This window comes from Bos mutus, chromosome 23, assembly GCF_027580195.1.
Source record: "Bos mutus isolate GX-2022 chromosome 23, NWIPB_WYAK_1.1, whole genome shotgun sequence".
Lineage (NCBI taxonomy): Eukaryota > Metazoa > Chordata > Mammalia > Artiodactyla > Bovidae > Bos > Bos mutus.
In genome coordinates, this window is record NC_091639.1 from 12,548,735 (window position 1) to 12,571,178 (window position 22,444).

General features: G+C 41.4%; 1 protein-coding gene across 1 annotated transcript in view; it reads left to right on the forward strand.

The window, feature by feature from the left end:
- CAP2 (cyclase associated actin cytoskeleton regulatory protein 2) overlaps positions 1–15,820 on the forward strand; it is a 140,111-nt gene extending 124,291 nt beyond the window's left edge. Inside the window, exons 10-13 of the mRNA XM_005898225.3 lie at positions 406–529; positions 625–707; positions 5,631–5,771; positions 10,975–15,820. Coding sequence (XP_005898287.1) covers positions 406–529; positions 625–707; positions 5,631–5,771; positions 10,975–11,085 — 459 coding nt within the window. The 3' untranslated portion in view covers positions 11,086–15,820. The remainder of the gene's footprint in view (positions 1–405; positions 530–624; positions 708–5,630; positions 5,772–10,974) is intronic.
- The last annotated feature ends 6,624 nt before the right edge of the window (positions 15,821–22,444 follow it).

Consider the following 22,444-nt stretch of genomic DNA (forward strand, 5'->3'; position numbering starts at 1 on the left):
TACACTGGGACTTGGACCATTGCTAGTCTATGTACCCAACTCCTATTTGCAGATATTGCTACAGTATCAACTCCAGACTCAGCATCCGGACTTAACCAAAAGCTCTCACATCCCTGGCCCAGCCCCTACCCACTAGTTAGTGCCTGACGCCTGACTGTTCACAAGTGGACCCTGACCCCCCCCGCCCCCCCCGCAGCCCCCCCCCACCCCGCCTTCCAAGTAACCATTCCCAACATCACAGCGACAAAGGAAGTCCTGTGGTTTAGTCTGTAAGAAAAAGGTTGCTGAAGAAAGAACATACTGAGAAGCTCTAATTGGTGAATGCCCCACAGTAACTTCAGTATGCAGTGGACTTCATTTTCTGTCTGTCCTTATATTTAATATTTGCCTGTGTTTTAATTTTAGGAATACCAAGAGGACAGGAATGACCTTGTGATTTCAGAGACTGCACTGAGACAGGTGGCTTACATTTTCAAGTGCGGCAAGTCTACTCTGCAGATAAAAGGGAAAATAAATTCCATTATAATTGGTAGGGCAGAACTATGGATCTGTACTCATTATGATAAATTGCTTTTATAAATATGCTGTCTGTATTTAGGATTTTGTTTTGTTTTGTTTTCCTAGACAACTGTAAGAAGTTTGGCCTGGTGTTTGACAATGTGGTGGGCATTGTGGAAGTGATCAACTCCAAGGACATTCAAATGCAGGTAAGTGGTCCTTTCAACCTTGCCCAGCCACCACCAGACCATCCCTTCTGTTTACAAGGGGCCCTCCATGTCCAACTAGAAAACTCTTACTGTCTTTTCTCTAGACACAGCTCTGTCTTCACCTCTTCTCTGAAGCCCTCTCTTACTTCTTGGACAGTGTTAATTCCCCCTTTTCACCCTCTTATAACCCACCCTGTTTTGCACAGCAATTACAAGTTTTCCACTTCTATTTCAGGAATAGCTAATTAATCTTTACAGTTCCATAAATTTGCATAATACCAGCACACAGTAGGTGTTCAGTAAATGTTTGATCGAGTGAGTGATTGGAATGAATCAACTAATGAATGAACCAAAATGGTAAGAGATTCACTTTTCACTTTCATGCATTGGAGAGGAAAATGGCAACCCATTCCGGTGTTCTTGCCTGGAGAATCCCAGGGACGGCGGAGCCTGGTGGTACCCTGCCAAAGAGGATGTTTTTCCCTGAGGAAAAAAAGTGATTCTGGATAAAGTTTTTCTGAAGAGTCAATGAGATTATCAGCAAAACAACCTGGAAAGTAGGATTGGAATTGAATTTGCAAAAGAGAAGAACATCTGCACTGTTTAAGCAATTTTAATTTAGCCAAATGGGATTTTATAATATGCCCAAAGCTAAATGACTTGTTACTTTGGCCAACTGTAACTACCGTCTTTGATTATACTCTTTTCATATTGTTAATCACCCCTTATTATCTGATGTTTCCTGATAATGTTTGTTAGACTTGGCTTCCAGTTTTTTAGATGGTTCTCTTTGGCTTTACTAAGCTTTTCACCACTGCCTCTCTTAACTGAAGTAGTACATTCCATAGTTGGCACATACGTGGAGATATATTTTAGGACCCTCCATGCAGAGAAAAAATATTTAATCTCTACCTTATACCGTACATGAAAAGTGAAGTCCTAATTGTGAAAAGAAATACTTTTAAACTTTGAGAATAAAGTATAGAAGAAAAGGACAAATAAATTTAACCTCATTAAAATATATGTGTTCAACAGAAGACATCAGATGCAAAGCTAAAAGACAAGGCATGGATTGAAGAAAGATACTTGCAATGCAGATTATCCAAAAGGATTTATAACCAGAATTTATAAAGTTAACACAAATCAAATAGAAGAAGACTAACCACCCAATAGAAAAATGGACAAAGAATATTAAGGCAATTCAGAGGAGGAAAAACTGAAGTGTTTGATAAATACATGAAAATATGCATAACCTGCCTAATAGAAGAAGAAATGCAGATTAATTGGGTATGTCCTCTTATACTCATCAGTTTTGAATTCAGGCTGTGCTTACTTTGCAAAGGGATTGTGAGCTGAAACTCATGCATGTCGGAACTGTGCAATTTGAGGACTGCCTATATATTAAAAAGTCTCCTGGTATGAAAGTTGTTACGAGAATCCTGATACATCAGTGTTGAAAGAGCAAAGTTATTACACTCACCGTGCAGAGAAATCAGCACCATCTAATAACGTCAAAGACAGTCATAGCCTGTAACTGAGCAATTTCACTCTTGGGCGTGTGCACCTAAGAAGCTCCAATACATATGTTGATGAGACGTGTAAAACTGTTTATTGCAGTATTATTCATAATGGCAATAAAACCCAGAACAATTTAAATGTCCAACAGCTGGTAAATGAACAAATAAATCCACCTAATAGAATACTGTATAATAGTTAAAATAATTGAATACACTTACATGTTTAAAAACAGGGAAATCTCAAAAGCAACCTTGAGTGATAAAGGCAAATTACAGAACAACAGGCATTGTATAATGTGTCCCTTTATATAAAGATCAAAGACATGCAAAACAGTATGCACATGTGAAATGTACTCATGTAGGCTCGAGTTCACCTCAGGAGCCAAGCCTGCTGTGAACTGTAAACACAAAATTCAGAAGAGTAGTTAAGTCTGTGGAGGGAAGAAGGGAGCACAGGGAGATGGTGGATGGTATAGAGGGCCTTTCTACTATAGTATAAGATTATAGCTCTAAAAATAAGGCAAATAAGCCAAAAAGTTAAATTCTGATAAAGCTGGTTAACAGACATATATATATGTATATGCATATTTGTTTTATTATTCTTTGTGTGCTCCCATGTTTGAAATATATCCTAGTTTTTTCGAAGCTATGAGCCTTAAAATAATCTGGAAGGATGAATCATGGTTATCTGTCCAAGAGGGATAGAAACTTGGCAGCCTGGCTCAGGAACAAGAGAGAGACATTTTACTGAACACTTCTCAAACTTCTGGATGTTCAAACCAAGTGAATTTCATTACCTATTTAAAACATTTAATAAACTATTTTAAAAGGGCCTGGACACAATGAAGACGGAAAGCAGATTAGTGCAGGCTGCCTGGCGATGAGGACAAATTGACTATAAATGGGCAATGGGGATATTTGGGGGATGATGGAAATATTCTAAAACTGAATTGAAGTGACGGTTACACGAATTTACTGAGTACCATTAAACTGTACACTTAAAGTAGGTGAATTTTATGTTTGCACATTTTACTTCGATAATGCTATTTAAAAGATTTCAAGGGGATTTCCCTGGTGGTCCAGTGGCTAAGACTCCATGCTCCAAATTCAGGAGGCCCAGGTTCAAACCCTCATCAGGAAACTAGATCCCACATGCTGCAACCAAGAATTCACATGATGCAATTAAAGATCCTGAATGCCCAGGCTTCCATGGTGGCTCAGTGGTGAGGAATCTGCCTGCTAATGCAGGAGACATGGGTTCGATCCCTGATCTGGAAAGATACAACATGCAGAGGCGCAGCTGAGTCCATGTGCCAGAACTTTTGATGAACCTATGCTCTAGAGACCAGGACCCACGACTACTGAGCCCGTGTGCTGCAACTGCTGAAGCTCACGCTGCCTAGAGCCCGTGCTCTGCAGCAAGGGAAGCCACCACAGCGAGAAGCCTGAGCACCACAGCGAGAGAGTAGCCCCCACTCGCCGCAACTGGAGAACGCTTGCGAACAGCAACGAAGACCCGGCACAGTAAAATAAATAAATAAATAACTTTTTATAAAAAGATCCTGAATGCCACAACTAAGACCCAGCACAGCCACATTAATTAATTTTAAAAGATTGAAAGGAAGAAAAGGACATGGATTCGTGTGATTTAGTTCAGTTATTCAAAAAATAGTACAAATTGTGGGAGAGAGAAGAGACTTAAGATATTATGTGGAAATTTTGAAAACTTTTATAGAAAAATAAATTGAAGAAAGTTAATACAGATACATGCATTACATGCTACAGCATTGGCCTGGGCAAGGTCACATATCACCTGTCACTCAACAGAGAAGCTACTTGTTAGTCCAGTTCTCCTGATAAGAAACAATCTCTGTTCTCAAAATGTTTACAGACTACAAGGGATAAAAGGCATATATTGTATGTAATTTGCTCTAAGGAAATACTGACTAAGATGCTGTGGAAATGACAGTTCTTATCCTATCAGGACTATTTTTTAAAATTGTACTGTTTTTCAGATTTTTCATAGATGTTCTAGCATTTGTAAGGTAATACAGTGATAAATAAACAAAACTAAAACGCCTTTGCATACTGTGCTATCCTCATGAGACCCCACTCTGTCTCATAAATGAATTGCCTAAGACACCCTGACAAATTACTTGCATTCCCTTTGCTTGCCAGGTATTCATACAGTTCTGGGCAGTATGGAAATGCTCTCCATCATTATAAAATAAATCTAGAAATTGTCAAAACATTACTGCTGACACATTCTTGATATATAGATATAGGTATTATTTTATTTTATTTATGGCAAAGCCTTGTTGCTTAGCTGACCTTAAACTACCTCTGCGTTTTTTTTTCCCTCGCTGTGGCTCAGTTCCAACTCAGTGTCCAGTTTCTACGGGGAGAGGAGAAAACAGAGCAGTGTGGTGGCCTGGCTGGGCTCCCCCAAGGAGTTCTTTACATCACCTGCACCATCACAAGCCTTGCTCTTTAATTTGCAACCCAGTCTTTTCTTCAGAGTGAAAGAGGAGATGTTTTTATCGCTTCAGTTACCATTACAAGAAGGAAAATTATAGAGTTGTAATATGGTCGTTGGGGGAACAGTCTGTCCCTGTAGAGATTTGGGGGTGGGGGGGCAAGGTGGGGGGCAGCTATGTCTGAAAACAGGACTGTAAAAAAGAAATTTTAAACTGATCAGAATTTTTATAGCACTTGATATTTGTAATAATACAAAGAACCACCTCCTCTTGTGTATGGTACTATTTACCCATACAATGAGTGGCCTGAACCAAGTCTCCAGTTTGGGCTCCTGAAATGAATACATTTCAAAATACCTAGACACTCTTTATCTCATTTAAGCTCCGCATTCAGCCAGTGTGATTTTTATCTAGCAAAGGACTTATGTGAGAAGAATTGTAGTGATTTTTACTTATTCTTACTTAGATTGAGGGAAAAAATCTACTCATTTACATAATAATTTACTCTTAAAGGACAGTATTCATGCGTGTTTTCATCCAAGTTTCCTAGAGATGTGTCAAAACTAAAATTTTAAGCACATAAAAGCAAAAGCATCTTGTTTCTTTTATCATGAAATCAAATATATGCTTCATTTCCACTAATAGGGTTGTGAAGCATCTTCTGAACATTTAGCTGCTGTTTTCAAATTAGTCCCTTTGTTTGTGTCAGGAAAGAGACCCTGAGGTTTGAGAATCCCCTGGTGTAGTCCATTCATTCTGTCCCCAAATGACACCTATTAATTCACCTTGGAGACACTGTCGTCAACCAACCTCCCCAGCCCTGACTGAGCTATTCCTAACGCTTGCTTAGGCCCGTGGACTGTACTTATTTGGGGATATTGGAATTTCTATTTATTTGCTTTGGCCCTAGATTTTTTTTTCTATTTCAGGTAATGGGGAAAGTGCCAACAATTTCCATTAATAAGACAGAAGGCTGCCACATATACCTCAGTGAAGATGCGTTAGACTGTGAGATTGTGAGTGCCAAGTCATCTGAAATGAATATACTTATCCCTCAGGATGGTGATTATGTAAGTACCTTTTAGAAGACTGTAAAGAAGTTTTCATGATTAACATTCTTAGAGACTGATTAGTCACCTACCAACCTTTGAGCTTCCTGTGTAGAAAAATGTGCAGTTAAGAAAGGAACTCAAGAGAATGGCCTTTCACAATTGGGCTCCCCTGTTAGTTTCTTGACTGTGCCCAGTCCTGGATTTGTGGTTCTCAAAGTGGTTTCCTAATAATTACCTTAATGGGCTGCTGCTGCTGCTGCTGCTAAGTCGCTTCAGTCGTGTCCGACTCTGTGCGACCCCATAGACGGCAGCCTACCAGGGTCCCGCGTCCCTGGGAATCTCCAGGCAAGAACACTGGAGTGGGTTGCCATTTCCTTCTCCAATGCATGAAAGTGAAAAGTGAAAGTGAAGTCGCTCAGTCGTGTCCGACTCTTAGCGACCCCATGGATCGCAGCCCACCAGGCTCCTCCATCCATGGGATTTTCCAGGCAAGAGTACCAGAGTGGGGTGCCATTGCCTTCTCCACCTTAATGGGCTAGCTTTCATCAAATAGTAAGGGCCCTCGTGGCTCAGATGGTAAGAATCTGCCTGCAGTGCAGGAGACCTGGGCTCAATCCCTGAGTCGGGAAGATCCCCTGGAAAAGGAAATGGCAACTCACTCCCATATTCTTGCCTGGAGAATCCCATGGACAGAGGAGCCTGGCAAGCCACAATCCATGGGGTCACAAAGAGTCAGACACGACTGAGTGACTAACACATCATCATCATCATCAAATAGTAGACCAGGTGTCTGAGCTTATTTTACTAGGACTTGTTATTTTCCTTTGGTATGATGGGGGCGTGGGCTTCCTGGTGGCTCAGAGGATAAAGAATCTGCCTACAATGCAGGAAACCTGGGTTCAGTCCCTGGTAGGGAAGACCTCCTGGAGAAGGGAATGGCAGTGCACTCCAGTATTCTTGCCTGGAGAATTCCATGGACAGAGGAGCCTGGAGGGCTACAGTCCACAGGGTCACAAAGAGTCGGACATGACTGAGGGACTGACACATGGTAGGGGCAAAAGGGAAGAAGGAGAAATGCTTTGGGGGCAAGCAGAGGGAAAGGAGGTAATAATAAGTGAACCTATTTGTACAGTGGTTCTCAAACCCAGCATGAGAACCAGCTAAGGATTTCTCTGGCTGTTGATGCAGTGTTAAGATGCAGTGCTTCCAAGGCAGGTCGATCCTTGGTCAGGGAACTAAGATTCCACTTGCCACGTGGCACAGTCAACAATTTAAAAAAAAAAAAATCAGCTGGGAAACATGATGAAAATACCAGGTCCCAAACTTTGCACCGAGAGGTTAGAATCAGGAGGATTGGAATGGGGTCCAGGAATCCGTGGTTTAATATATCCCAGATGATTCTGATGCCATCAGCCCATCCAGTGGCCTTCTGAGAAACACTCACCTAAGCTACCAGGTATTTTCTTTGTCTCTTCTCCTCACCAAAGCAGTTTCTAAAAGGTGCAAGCCCATAGTCTCACATTGAAAAGGAAGTATAAACAGATACACTTTTTGCGTCACACAATGTAGTGGACTTGCTGGTTGTTGCCATTTGGTGGCAAGTTATCAATATTTCTTCCTACTAGTCTTTGCTTCTTGAAAGAGAAATAAATCCAGAGATCATTCCCTCTGGTCCTAACTGTACAAGGAAGCAGTGAACCAGGGAAGGATGGGATAAAACGTAACTTAGCCAGGCACACCTTTGAAAGGGGAACCCCACAGTCCCATCAGCCTGTGGGTCAGTCACTGGTGGTCTGCACAGCAGTCAGCACTTGGGTTAATGTCTTTAAGCAGACAATGAAATTGCTGCCATGTTTTCAGTAAGCCCTTTTCCGGCGCACACCACACACTGCTGCCCAGAATTCACTATTTAAGTCTGAAAAGCAAAACTGCAAGCATTGGGCCATGCTACATGAGGTATTCAGACTGCCTAACCCTGAGCTATAAAGCATCTAGTCTCGGGCTCTCCACCTGAAGAAGCTACTGAAGAGCTGAAGCCAATACAGAGCAGCTTCAGAAGGAAGCCAAAAATTAGGAGACGCTTACTCCTTGGAAGGAAAGTTATGACCAACCTAGATAGCATATTCAAAAGCAGAGACATTCCTTTGCCAACAAAGGTTCATCTAGTCAAGGCTATGGTTTTTCCTGTGGTCGTGTATGGATGTGAGAGTTGGACTGTGAAGAAGGCTGAGCACTGAAGAAGTGATGCTTTTGAACTGTGGTGTTGGAGAAGACTCTTGAGAGTCCCTTGGACTGCAAGGAGATCCAACCAGTCCATTCTGAAGGAGATCAGCCCTGGGATTTCTTTGGAAGGAATGATGCTAAAGCTGAAACTCCAGTACTTTGGCCACCTCATGCAAAGAGTTGACTCATTGGAAAAGACTCTGATGCTGGGAGGGATTTGGGGCAGGAGGAGAAGGGGATGACAGAGGATGAGATGGCTGGGTGGCATCACTGACCCGATGGACATGAGTCTGACTGATCTCCGGGAGTTGGTGATGGACAGGGAGGCCTGGCGTGCTGCGATTCATGGGGTCGCAAAGAGTCAGACACGACTGAGCGACTGATCTGATCTGATCTGAAGCAGAAGGTTCAGCTGCAGGGGAACTGGATCTGCTAAGAATAACTGTGAGGGTTTGCACGAGAACTCCAGGCTAATTAAACTAGAACCCCTGGATGTGGTACCCCGACATCTGTCTTGGTTAAAGCTTCCTTGGTGATTCCAGTGTGGAGCCAAGATTGAGATCCAATGACCTAAAGGATGAGTAGAGCTCAACACCTAAGCTTTCATGCTGAGAACGTAGTCTCCCCTCAATAGGTGAATTGTCTGTGCCCTCAGTGCGTTTTGCCGTTGTAGGTAGCAGGGAGCAATAGAGAGGTCCTGCCGTGGGCATGGTAATCTGGCAGTGGAGGGTGGGGATGACTCATCCGAAAGAAATCAGTCTCCCAGAGAAGATCTGTCATCCCATTGCTATCACGGCACTGCCAAGAAAGATCGGGAACAGCTGTAGTACAGTTACGATCAAAGAGGGGCCTTCACTCTGGAGCATTCTCCGCCTGGCTTGGTGCTTAAGAGCAAACACCAAGCCTGGTTTACTCGTGAAGAGCCCCAGAAGGGGTATTGGACACACACACACACTTATTCAGACTGTAGCTTCTTTGCTTCATGGTAAGACTCCATTGCAGGGAATTCCTGGTGGTCCAGTGGTTAAGACTCGGTGCTTTCACTGCTATGGGTCCACTTTCCATCCCTGGCCAGGGAACTAAGATCCCACAAACCAAGGAATTGTTGTTGAGTCACTAAGTCGTGTCTGACTCTTTGCAACCCCATGAACTACAAGCATACGAGGCTTCCCTGTCCTTCACTATCTCCCGGAGTTTGCTCAAATTCATGTCCAAGGAGAGCAGCCAAAAAAGAAAAAGAAAAGACTCCATTCCAAATTTCACTTGAGAATTCATGACAGAAAGGGCTTTCCCTTTAAAGTAAATAAATAAATAGCTTCTTACAAAAGAAACAGCTGGATCCTACTTCAAGGAAGCTATGTGTCCATGTGTGTTTTCCACTGAAACATCACATCTCACCAACAGATGAGCACCAGCCCTTCAAACTGTGGCTTGTACAGGAAGTCCAGAGAGGCCACAAAACCAGAAGCAAGGAGACTGCTCCTCACCTTCCTTTTCTGCTCTCTTCTGTAACGACTGGGGACTCACTATCTACAGAAAGGAGAGACCCCAAGCTAATTTTATTTTGTCTAGTTTACAATTTTTAATGCTTTTAAAAAAAAATCATGTGGTTTTTATGGCTCACGAAGCTTGAGGGATCTTAGTTCCCCGACCAAGGGTTGAACCAGCACCCCCTGCAATGGAAGCCCAGAATCCTAACCACTGGCATGCTAATTCGCTTCAGTCATGTCCTGTGAGCCTATGGACTGTAGCCCACCAGGCTCCTCTGTCCATGGAATTCTCCAGGCAAGAATACTGGAGTGGGTTGCCATGCCCTCCTCCAGGGGATCTTCCCTACCTAGGGATCAAACCTGCATCTCTTATGTCTCCTGCATTGGCAGGCGGGTTCTTTACTACTTAGCGCCACCTGGGGAGCCCCCTAACCACTGGACTACCAGGGAATTCCCTATTCTGCATTTTTCTTTGTGTATGTGTGAGTGTGTGAGGGAGGGAGGAGGATATGGTGTGTAGTGTATCTGGGTGGCATGTGTGCGTGTATTTCCCAATGGAAAGAGTAGGAAAACAGGATGTATAACAAATGTATATACAACTTGCAGCACATTTTTATAAGTAATCAAAGAGTAGACAGATATAACACTGGGACAAAGCCCTTATCAGTGTGACTGGGGAGCAGCCTCAGCATCCCCTGGGGACTTGTTGAAAACATAGACTGTCATCCTATGTCCTTGATCTGCTGAGGCAGAGTCTGCCTTTCAACAAGGTCCCCAGTTGATGGTTGTGCGTGTTTGAGTCTGGTGCAGAGTCATGGGTAAGAGAGGATGTCTAAGGTTTGAATTCTGGCTGCTCAGAGGCTTGACCTCTCAGGCCTCTGTTTCCTGTAGGTGGCATTTCAATAATATCTAGTTCTTAGTGTTCTTGTCGGAGAAGGCAATGGCAGCTCACTCCAGCGTTCTTGCCTGGAGAATCCCAGGGACGGGGGAGCCTGGTGGGCTGCCGTCTATGGGGTCGTACAGAGTCGGACACGACTGAAGCTATTTAGCAGCAGCAGCAGCAGCAGCGGTGTTCTTGTAGGGATTAACTTGAGTTCATTCATACCTGGTGTTCCGCAGAACACCTGGTTCTTAGTAAGTTCTGGCATTAATGAGGATGCTGGCAGGCAGTCACAGAGCTGTCATATGACCATGCAGGTTTGGGATCTCTAAAATGTCTTTGTCCACCATGTAACAGGGCTTCCCTGGTGGCTCCTGCCAATGCAGGAGATGCAGGTTTGATCCTTGGGTCGGGAAGATTGCCTGGAGAAGGAAATGGCAACCCAGTCCAGTATTCTGGGCTGGGAAATCCCATGGACAGAAGAACAGTCCCATGGACTGGCGGGCTACAGTCCATGGGGTTGCAAAGAGTCAGACTCACCTGAGTGACTGAGCATGACACTAATCAGCCATCCATCAGTTTGCAAAGCCTTGGTTTAAATAATCTTGCTCTTATTGCTTTTTTCCAGAGAGAATTTCCTGTTCCTGAACAGTTCAAAACAGCCTGGGATGGAGCCAAGCTAATCACTGAACCTACAGAAATCATGGTTTCTGAGAGACCACCAAAGCCCCTGACCTGAATCCCCACCCCAACATGAAAAAAAGAAACACGAATAGCAGCAGCATTAAGGACCTAGACGTTGCAGTGGCACCTACTGCTTTAGTTTTGGCCTCCAACGATTCTGTGCTGTAGAAACAGCATCGTTTCTGGCACACCTCTGAGGGCTTTTGAAATATTTAACATTTCTTCATGATTTGCCTTTGTGTGTGATTTTGAGTTCCACATGATGACTTGTGAGCATTACATATTTAAAGGGAAAAAAAGAGAATTCTGTTCCCCTCATATCATTTTCACAGTAGCTGAGAGGTGAAGGTACTGCATGGCTCACTTTTACACTTAGGTTTAATTGCTAGTTGAAAATAAAACCTTCGGGAATCTAAGATGTACATTTTTACCTTTTAGGCAATTTCCATATATATAGTAGTAGTATGCTCTAAAAAGGTATGATTTCTGTTTTCTTATTTTTACCACCTTTATCAGCATGAATACACTGCCAGCCTGAATACATATTTGCTTTAAAAACATAAAGTTCCATACTAACATATCCAGTTTCTTGGTCCTTGAAAAGACCTGTATTCTTTACAGTTACCAAAAACCTAAAGTAAACTCTAATGATTCATCTTAAATATTTTTCTGCCATGTCACTTGGGAAACTTTTACTTCTCTGCATAAAGATTTTTATGCAAAAACATTGATAGGAAGAAGCAGGGTGTTTTTGTTTTGAGTTTTTCTAATACCTCAGAATTTTGCTCTAGGAACAAGCTCAGTGGTTGTTTTCCAGTTTTGAACCTGTGAGATATCAGATGCCTTGTAAGTGGTGTCTTTAACGTTTTATTATAGACTTTCTTCTTTTCCACTTGCCAGACTTGCTAACTAGTCTCAAAAATGAAAATTAAAAAGCCATAGTTATATTACAACTTTTAAAATCTAAAGAATTGTTTGTTGGCTTGGCTCGCTGCTCCTGCTTTGTGTTATTGATAGTACATGCTTTTTCCATAGAAGAGTAACTCTGATAATCCTTTTTATCTTTTTAGTACCTGACGCTGAAAGCCTGCAACTTCTTGGATCACTTGTAGTGCATTCTAGTATAATGCTTGCAGACCCAGTACAAGCATATATATTGTGCCTATTACAGCCTTTGGAATACATCATTTCTGTTTTTTAAATATCTTCTATAACCATATAGTACTCAGATTACTAATGCTCGTGTACCACAGTTTTGCTATAAAAGTTTTTGTCCAAAAGAATAATGTTGTGGCTTTAGTAAATATCTTTTTTTTCAACAGTAAACTTATTCTGAAATAAAGTAAAATTCTAATTGTTTAAATACTGTGATGAATTCAGGGTGTTAACATTTTTTTTTCCTCTTTGATTTGCCCTTTGCTCATATGTCAGCTTTAGGAAAGAGAGCTGAGTCTTTCTAGTTGAATTAGAGAATTTATCCAGTATGCCATCAGCTTCCCTGAAGAACAGACTTCTTCTAAACATCAGATAAAGCCAAATGTAGTAGGAAGGACTGTCAGAAAATTTTAGAATCGAGTTTTTTCTTTAATTGAAGTATAGTTGATTTGCACTATTGGATTAGTTTCAGGTATACAGAGTAGTGATTCAGTTATATTTTTTGCAGATTATATTCCATTACAGATTATTACACAATATTGACTATAATTCCCTATCCTATACAATAAATCCTCATTGCTTACCTGTTTTTCATATTGTAGTTTGTTGTTGTTTAGTCGCTAAGTCGTGTTCAACTCTTTTGCGACCCCGTGGTCTGTTTCCTCCCAGGCTTCTCTGTCCATGAGAAGAAACTCTCGAAGGTCATTAACTTTAGTGGCTTTATCTCATTTCTCATCCACTGAGAATTTTTTCCCCAATAATTTTATTTATTTATTTTTAGCTGTGCTGGGTCTCCGTTGTTGCATGGGCTTTTCTCTAGTTGCTGTGAGCAGAGCCTACTCTCTAGTTGCCATGCACAGGCTTCTCACTGGTGGCTTCTCTTGTTTCTGAGCACAGGCTCTAGAGTGCACAGGCTTCAGAAGCTGGGCACGTGGGCTCAGGAGTTGTGGCTCCCGGGCTCTGCAGCGCAGGCTGTAGTTGTGGCGTATGGGCTTAGTTGCCCCCCAGCATGTGGGGTCTTCCTGGATCAGGGATTGAACCTGTGTCTCCTGCGTTGGCAGGCAGACTCTTTACCACTGAGCCATCAGGGAAGCCCTGAGATTCTTGATGCTGCCCTTTCCTCATTAAACTTCCTTTGATTTGGTGATACACAATATACTTCTCATACTCTTGTCCCTTTTATCTTCCCCTTCCTCTCAACTGCTCAGCCATCTCCTTTGACTTCATCTATCACCTCTATGTAGATGACGCCTCCAGATTCTTAACTCCAAGTATCCAGAGAGTATTTCAGTCTGCCTGTCCCAACTCCTTTCAACATGATAAGATGCATGCACATTGCCCACACATAGCATCTTTTCCTCATCTGCATTTCTAGTTTGAGTCAGTCTCCTCATACCTTTCATCATAGATGTAAAATCAGCCGTTTCCTGTGATAGGAAACACTGAAAGAGAACCATGAGCTGGAGAAAACCATGGTTCAGTCTTGAGCGTGTTTAACTCAGCACATCTTTGTGATGCTTAGTTGGAAGTGGAGAATAGACGGTTGAATACAGGTTTGGAGTCTTTTCATTGTGTCTGATACCAAATCTTTAAGGATCATTTCAGAAGTAAAATATATTTTTAAATGACTTTTATGAAACATGTTCATTTCCAAAGAATTATTTTAAACCATTGGCACTCTCTGTACCACTTGATATACAGTTATAATTTTAAAGGCTTTAATTGCCTCAACCGAGACAAGTTGATTTTATAGTCTTTCACAGATTTCTTTTGCAAGTTTAACTATTTTAATATTTCTGTGTGTGATGAAGCTTATATCTATGTTACAAGTGGAAAGTAAACCAACTCAGATCAGCCCTCAATAATTCATATTTCTCCAAATGATTTTTTATTCCTGTGCTGTTTAGTAACTTGGCACAGAATAGGTAACTAATGAAGGACTGTTTGCTTATTGGTAGAGAACTTTTTCCAGGTTTCCCTCCAGAACAAGGTATTTATATTTAAAGATAATTTTTGCCTAAAACTACAACTTTGAATATTTGGGTTCTAAGTCCACTTTTATTGTTTTTTAGGATCATCATAGTTAAAAAAAAAAAAGATACCTCTTGCTGACATGAAGATCCAGATGAAATACGTCATCGACCATGCTTACTTAGCCATGATACTAATTATTAAGTCTCATTCACCAATATCACAAGGGTTTTTTTTAATTAAAATTCAATTAGTAACTTCCCATGGTGTCAGTATTTCATCCTGGAAGCTAATCAGAAGATATACATTTAAACTTTTTTGTTATTTTAAATAATAACTCCTCACCCTCATTTCAGCTCCTAAGTCAGTAAACTTAAAATAGGAAATCTTCCCATGAACATAACAGTTCTATAGATTTATTTGGTAAGAGTGAGATTCGTTTGGGAAGACTACTTTGCTGCTCATGTTCTCTATGGGGCATAGTCATGCCCACACATAATGAATGGCACACATCCCTAGCAGGGGTGAGCTAATGGCACACATTGCCCAGCAGCCTGCCCTGCATACCGCCGATATTCCCCTTCAACTTTAAAGCTATAGAGAAAAGATCAGAGTTAGTTAGATGCAGACGGTCAGTTCTGGGGCAGTAATTACCTTCTGCAATCAAGCATGATAAAATCTATAATCCTTTATGGATATTTGAAGACATTGTCCTGTAGCATTATAAAAGATGTATAGAGGTCCAGAGAAATATTTTACAAGAGCCATGTACAATATGTATCTTCAGGAAAATGATACAAGTTTATGGAAACATATTTAAAGGGGGTGTAAGTTTTAGATATATAATATATATATTTTTGTTTTTCCATATCCTGAGATAGAGAAAAGTTGGATAAAATAACCAGGAGTTTCCTCCACCATCATGAATTTCACTTTTTTAGCTCTAACTCTAATGGCAAATCAAAACAGATTTTTATATTTATCTGACTAATGTAAGCAAAAAGAAAGCAATTGTATATGCCTATTGGGAAAGAAACAGTATTTGAAAACCTCAGGTATCCAAATTACCCATGCAAATTATCTGACTAAATAAGGGGTCACTACTTTACTATATGTTCATTCATGGGTCACATGTAATTATCTGAAGCCTTTAAGAAGAATGTTAATATAAGCCCATTCACTGGATGTGGAATTCAGCGGGTGATGTCCTAAGATTAACAATTAAAATCTGGTTCTCTAGAGAGTTATCAAAATGTTCCTTTGTTAGCATCTAAAATAATTACACCAGCAATATGGTCTACGTTCTGCAGGCTGTTTCTACCAACTGGCTAGACAACTATTTTCTCAAATTAATTCCATACTGTATAGTTTACAGAAATAAGTCTCTCTTCGACATCTACTAGACAGACATATTGCCAATAAAACTTATCTTCAGGGGGAAAAAAAGTTCAAGCTTCATTAACTCTTCACAAAAAGTAAGTGTTGCACTAATTAGAAAGAGCTTTGGCATGGAACCAGAAAATACAATCTTCATTCTGAATATGCCACTAACCAGAGATGTGCCCACTTGACAAATACCTGTGACACCTTTAAAGACGTTATTCTTTTAATATGAGATCAGTGTGTCAAATGTTTTTAAAATATAATTAAACAAAATACAACAAAACTGTGTCAGAGTCACTTAGTTGTCCACCAAAATCTATCCTTCTTTCCTTACTAGGCTACATTTCCCAGTCTCCACTGCAGTCTGATGGCCATGAGAATAGATGCTCCTTGAGGGAACGTGAGTATTAAGTAACGCAAATCCCACTTCAGGACTTCATCTTTGAAGAGCACATATTTTCTTATGTTCCATTTCCCTTCTACCAGTCGTATCCTGAATGTGGCAACCAGCCTTAATCATGCAGATAACAATATGCTCCTGTTATGCAAGAATAACAGAAGGAGCCTTGGTCCTTGAATCACAATATGGAAGACAGCCACCCACTGACCTGCTTTAAGCAATTACATGGGAGATAAACTTAACTTGTGGAGGGAATGTTGCTGAAGCTGAAATGCCAGTACTTTGGCCAGCTCATGCGAAGAGTTGACTCATTGGAAAAGACTCTGATGCTGGGAGGGATTGGGGGCAGGAGGAGAAGGGGAAGACAGAGGATGACATGGCTGGATGGCATCACTGACTCGACGGACGTGAGTCTGAGTGAACTCTGGAATTTGGTGATGGACAGGGAGGCCTGGTGTGCTGCGATTCATGGGGTCGCAAAGAGTCGGACATGACTGAGCGACTGAACTGAACTGACTGAAGCTATTACACAGTTGGATTTATTTATCAGAGAACATTAACCTACCAAAATTAATATGCCAGCCAAGGAAGCCCATGTTTTTACTGATTCGGTCATTAGAAATACCTTTTAAGAATTTAAAAGGTGTACAGAATACATTAAGTAAAATGAGCATGTATTAGAAAAACATTGTAAGAATATTTCTATTAAAATATATATCAATTAAAAGAACTGTATTTGCATAAGTGTGCTCAGGTCATATCTGACTCTTTTTGATGCCATGGACTGAAGCCCACCAGGCTCCTCTGTCCTTGGGATTTCCCAGGTAAGAATACTGGAGTGAGTTGTCATTTCCTTCTCCAGGGGAATCTTCCCACCCCAGGGTTTGAAGTCAAGTCTCTTGTGTCTCCTACATTGGCAGGTGGATTCTTTACCACTATGCCACCTGGGAAACCCTATATTTGTACATAAAGGTATGTATATATTGGATGAGAGACAATTTAGTATTGTTGTTACTCTTCAGTCTCTAAGTTGTGTCCAACTCTTTGCAACCACATAGACTGCAGCCCGCCAGGCTTCCCTGTCCTTCACTATCTCCCAGTTTGTTTAAACTCATGTCCATGAGTCACTGATGCCATGCAACCATCTCATCCTCTGTCGCTCCCCCTTCTCCTCCTGCCCTCAATCTTTCCCAGCATCAGGGTCCTTTCCAATGAGTCAATTTAGTATGGGTTAGTGGTTGACAGTATGGATCCTAGTTTTATCATTTACTGGCTATATGATTTTGAGGGAAAAAATCGCTTCTCTACACTTTGGTTTGTTTATCTTTAATGTAGTGATGATGATAATAGTATTTACCTTCCCTTTGGGTTGTTTTTGGGAGTAAATGAATTAATATATGTATCAGTTCAGTTCAGTTCAGTCGCTCAGTCCTGTCCAAGTCTTTGCCACCCTATGAACCACAGCATGCCAGGCCTCCCTGTTCATCACCAACTCCCGGAGTTTACGCAAACCCATGTCCATTGAGTCAGTGATGCCATCCAACCATCTCATCCTCTGTCGTCCCCTTCTCCTCCTGCCCTCAATCTTTTCCAGCATTAGGGTCTTTTCCAATGAGTCAGTTCTTCGCACCAGGTGGCCAAAGTATTGGAGTTTCAGCTTCAGCATCAGTCCTTCCAATGAACACCCAGGACCGATCTCCTTTAGGATGGACTAGTTGGATCTCCTTGCAATCCAAGGACTCTCAAGAGTCTTCAACACCACAGTTCAAAAGCATCAATTCTTCTGCACTCAGCTTTCTTTATAGTCCAACTCTCACATCCATGCATGACCACTGGAAAAACCATAGCTTTGACTAGACAGACCTTTGTTGGCAAAGTAATGTCTCTGCTTTTGAATATGCTGTCTAGGTTGGTCATAACTTTCCTTCCAAGGAGTAAGCGTCTTTTAATTTCATGGCTGCAGTCACCATCTGCAGTGATTTTGCAGCCCCCAAAAATAAAGTCTGACACTGTTTCTACTGTTTCCCCATCTATTTCCCATGAAGTGATGGGACCAGATGCCATGATCTTCGTTTTCTGAATGTTGAGCTTTAAGCCAACTTTTTCACTCTCCTCTTTCGCTTTCCAAGAGGCTCTTTAGTTCTTCTTCACTTTCTGCCATAAGGGTGGTGTCATCTGCGTATCTGAGGTTATTGATATTTCTCCCAGCAATCTTGATTCCAGCTTGTGCTTCCTCCAGCCCAGCATTTCTCATGATGTACTCTGCATATAAGTTAAGTATATGTATACCACATAGTAGAAATTATAGATGTTTTAGTCAATATTATTTTCATCATCATTATAACAGAGAAAAATATAGAAAGGCTATCTTTGGAGTATGGGGTTAGAGGAGAAAAAAATCTTCACTCTTTCTGTTCTTATTATTGTTTGAATTTATCAGACTAAACATGAGCACTTGATTATTACATTTCTCATAGTTTTTAGTGATTACTAAACATCCAATCATTTTAAAGACATTCAAAAAAACATATACTTTTTAATAATGTTTTAGTTGTAATTTCTTCTTTTTTCTTAATTAGCATTACCAGAATTTTATGTATTGTTTTTTCCTTTCTGAAAACTAGTTATTGGATTTGTTGACAAGTTATACTATCATTCTGCTTTCTAATCTTTTAATTTTGATGACTAGCTCATTTTTTTATTGTTTTAATATTATAAATAATCCTACAGGAAATATGCTTGACTTGCATCTTTATACCCTTGTGCTTATATTTCTATAAGGTAGATTTCTAAAAGGCGGATTAATGAGTCACAAGTCTAGGGTTTTTAATGTTAATGGATACTGCCAAATTGTCCTTTTAAAAAGCTGTGCAATCTTACACTTCCACAAACTATGAGTGAACCTGTTTTTCCATATCTCATCAACACTGGGTACCATCAATCTTAGTGATGTTCCCAGTCTGATAGGTAAAAATATGATATGGCCTATTTAGGCACAAAGCTGAGAGAGTGGCGGTGGGGCAGCCACTGTATAAAACGCACGTATGTTATCATGGTTAGCAAATGAGAGTCAAATGAGCCAGGATATTAAATTTAGAAGAGTGTACAGATCAACAAAACTCTCTGATAACGGAGAAAATGGAGAAGAAACCAGCAGAATTATGGAATTTTTCATTCTTTAAAAAGGATGATGGGGGCCAAGAACAGAGTTGGCATTAGATGAAGTTGATACGACGTTTCAGTTAATGTCCTACATGTTATGACTCCAAATCGGCCTTCAGGGGGAATCCCACTTTATCATGAAGATAAGAAAAACCATGTAAAAGCAGTAATAATGGGGCTGTGGAGGGAACTCAGGAAGAAGTTTGGCAGGAGGTGCGCAAGGTCAAGGGGGAAATTTCAAGGAAAGAATCTGAGTTAGTGAGATGAGGGCTAAATTGATCTGGTGGTGAAAAGCTTCCATGGTTTTTCCCCTTGGGTTCGTTGCTTCCAGTGTTAATAAATAAAGGAGCAGCAGCAGCTGCTGCTGCTGCTAAGTCACTTCAGTCATGTCCGACTCTGTGCAACCCCATAGACGGCAGCCCACCAGGCTCCACCGTCCCTGGGATTCTTCAAGCAAGAACGCTGGAGTGGGTTGCCATTTCCTTCTCCCATGCATGAAAGTGAAAAGTGAAAGTGAAGTTGTTCAGTCGTGCAGACAGAGGCAAATCAATGGTTTTCATGTACATCATGATGTATCAACACTCGATAGTTTATAAATATTTTCTTTGTGTTTCGTAACAGTGTTCCATTGCTGACTGTACGAAAGCCAAACTCAGCCCCCTTTCTTGACCCTTCTGTATATCGTAACACTTTCCAACATCTCACCGGGGCTCTCTCTTTCTGGCTTCTTTCCTCCCTTACATCATAGTCACCCTACTCAGTTTCAGCTTTTTATCTCAAGCTTGAAAGTTGAAAGTGAAAGTCACTCAGTCATGTCCGACTCTTTGCAACCCCATGGACTGTAACCTCTATCCATGGAATTCTCAAGGCATGATCACTGGAGTGGGTAGCCATTCCCTTCTCAAGGGGAATCTTCCCAACCCAAGGATCGAACCATTCATACCTAAAAAGCTCTCACCTCACCCCCAGTTCTCATATCTCACAAGTAAAATCTAATCCTAACCTAAAACAGTCTTTCCTTTTACTGGAATTTCCTGGGCACTGTGTATATATATATATGGGCTTCCCAGGTGGCACAATGGTAAAGAACATGCCCATCAAGCAGGAGACATGCGTTCAATCCTTGAGTCGGGAAGATAACCTGGAGAAGGAAATGGCAACCCACTCCAGTTTTCTTGCCTGTAGAATCCCATGGACAGAAGAGCCTGAGCCTGGCAGACTACAATCCATGGGGCCGCAGAAGAGTTGCAGTCCATGGGGCTGCAAAAGAGTTGCACACGACTTAGCAAGGCAACAACAGCAGCGTATATGTATACACGACTCAGAGCTAGTCAACAGTTCTTGGTTTCTGTCCGTATAAAATGGACAAAATTGGAGGCATGATTTTTAAGATCTCAGGTTCTGAAATCGGGTTTGGAGAGTGTGGTGGTTCTTAGCTTTGGAAATTCCTCCACCTACTGGTTGTCTGAAGTCAGTTTGCACTGAGAGTGTTGCTTTATGAGTCTGCCCATTTTCAAGAATATCGTGTGCCTCTATGGATGCTGACACATTTATAAATCACTTTGAATTCCTAAAATTCTGTTATGAAGAGAATGTATTCTTAAACAATATTATAGAGCAGATGATAAATTTCTTAATGCTGTGTGACAACCGCTGGAGGGCAGAAAAGCATCATATAGTGACTTGCTCCAAGTTTGGCTAGAGAAGGAAAAGATACCTTGTTTTATGCGTATTTCTAAAAGTTAGAGATCAAATTATCTTAATATTTAATCTTTTATTTGGTGCATGGAACATCTTTTCAGGTGAAACTTCTGGTAGTGGTTATATACTTTTTTTCAAATTATTTTCCACCAGCATATCAGATCAGACAAAAGCAATTTGCCATCAGGCAGTGGGTTTGTCAATATTACTAAAAAGAATAGTTGAAATATGTTGATAAACTAAATATCACTAAAGATTAGAGAAATCAATTCTGAAACAACAGCTCCACAGCTGCCCAATTTTTAGGAACTCTTCAGTTACCCTAACATAGAAAAAGTGAAAATGTTAGTCGCTCAGTCATGTCCGACTCTTTATGACCCCATGGACTGTAGCCTTCCAGGCTCCTCTGTCCACGGAATTCTCCAGGCACGAATCCTGGAGTGAGTTGCCATTTCCTTCATGGATTCAAACATGGCTTACAATTATTAGCTACTTTCCTAATGCCTCCTCTTCCAAAATAAACTCTTGGAAGATGAGAATGCAAGTACTGTGTCTACTTCCTCACCTTCAATCAGCCTTTCGCCCTTCACCCCAAGGAACTACTCAGGTAAAGCCATCAATGACTTTTTAATAGCTGGATCCAATCAAGTTTCTTTAGTAGAAGGATCACAAACCAGCCCTTGCTAACTTAACATGTAAGAGGAATTTACTAGAAGAACATCAGTCTCTGGACTTAAAGGAAGACATGCAGGCAGCAAGAGCTAATCAAAAGTCTTATCAGGGATCTCTGCTGGCATTACATTTGTGCCATCCCTGGATCACTTGGTTCAAGTTTCCAAGTCCCAGGTGAGCCCGTCCAACTTGCTGAGCTCAGGTCACACGCTCATCCCATGACTCAGAATGACAGAACAGAAGTTCCGGTTTGAGATGTCAACGACTGACTGACTTAACGAGATCAGCCCTGAGCTGACATCCCTTCCCCCACTTCCTCTATTTCCCATTCTCTCATAGTAAATACATCACAAGTTCTGGTTAAAATAACTGTGTTGATATTATTATGACTCTAAATATTATTCGGTGATGGGCTGAGTAGTAACTGTGATTAATGTTTCCTGTCCTGGGTCTTTTTTTTTTTTTCTTGTTATTTTTTTCACAGTTTCTTTTCTGTCATCCTTATTTCCTCTCTCTGTTGAAGAGTCTGTAGGAGGACAGCTTAAGCCCCACTCGGAGGTGGCTCTTCCTCATTCAGGGTCCTGAGTGGTGGAAGCTGGGGATGAGACTCCAGTGGCCGGATGAGCACTCCAGTCCTCAGCAGGGAACTGCTGGTCTGTGTCCACAGGGGGCACCTGTGCTCCTTGAGACCAGTCTGTGCCCTCAGGCTGAGTAGCCGTCAGCCCAGGAGCTGGAGCAGTCCATTCACCCCGAAATTCTCCCTAGGTGACAGCCTTTCTCAGCAGCAGCCTGCTCTTCCTTTGCAGCCTCCTCAGGATCTTTTTTCAGAGAAGGCGATGGCACCCCACTCCAGTACTCTTGCCTGGAAAATCCCATGGACGGAGGAGCCTGGTAGGCTGCAGTCCATGGGGTCGCTAAGAGTCAGACACGACTGAGTGACTTCACTTTCACTTTTCACTTTCATGCATTG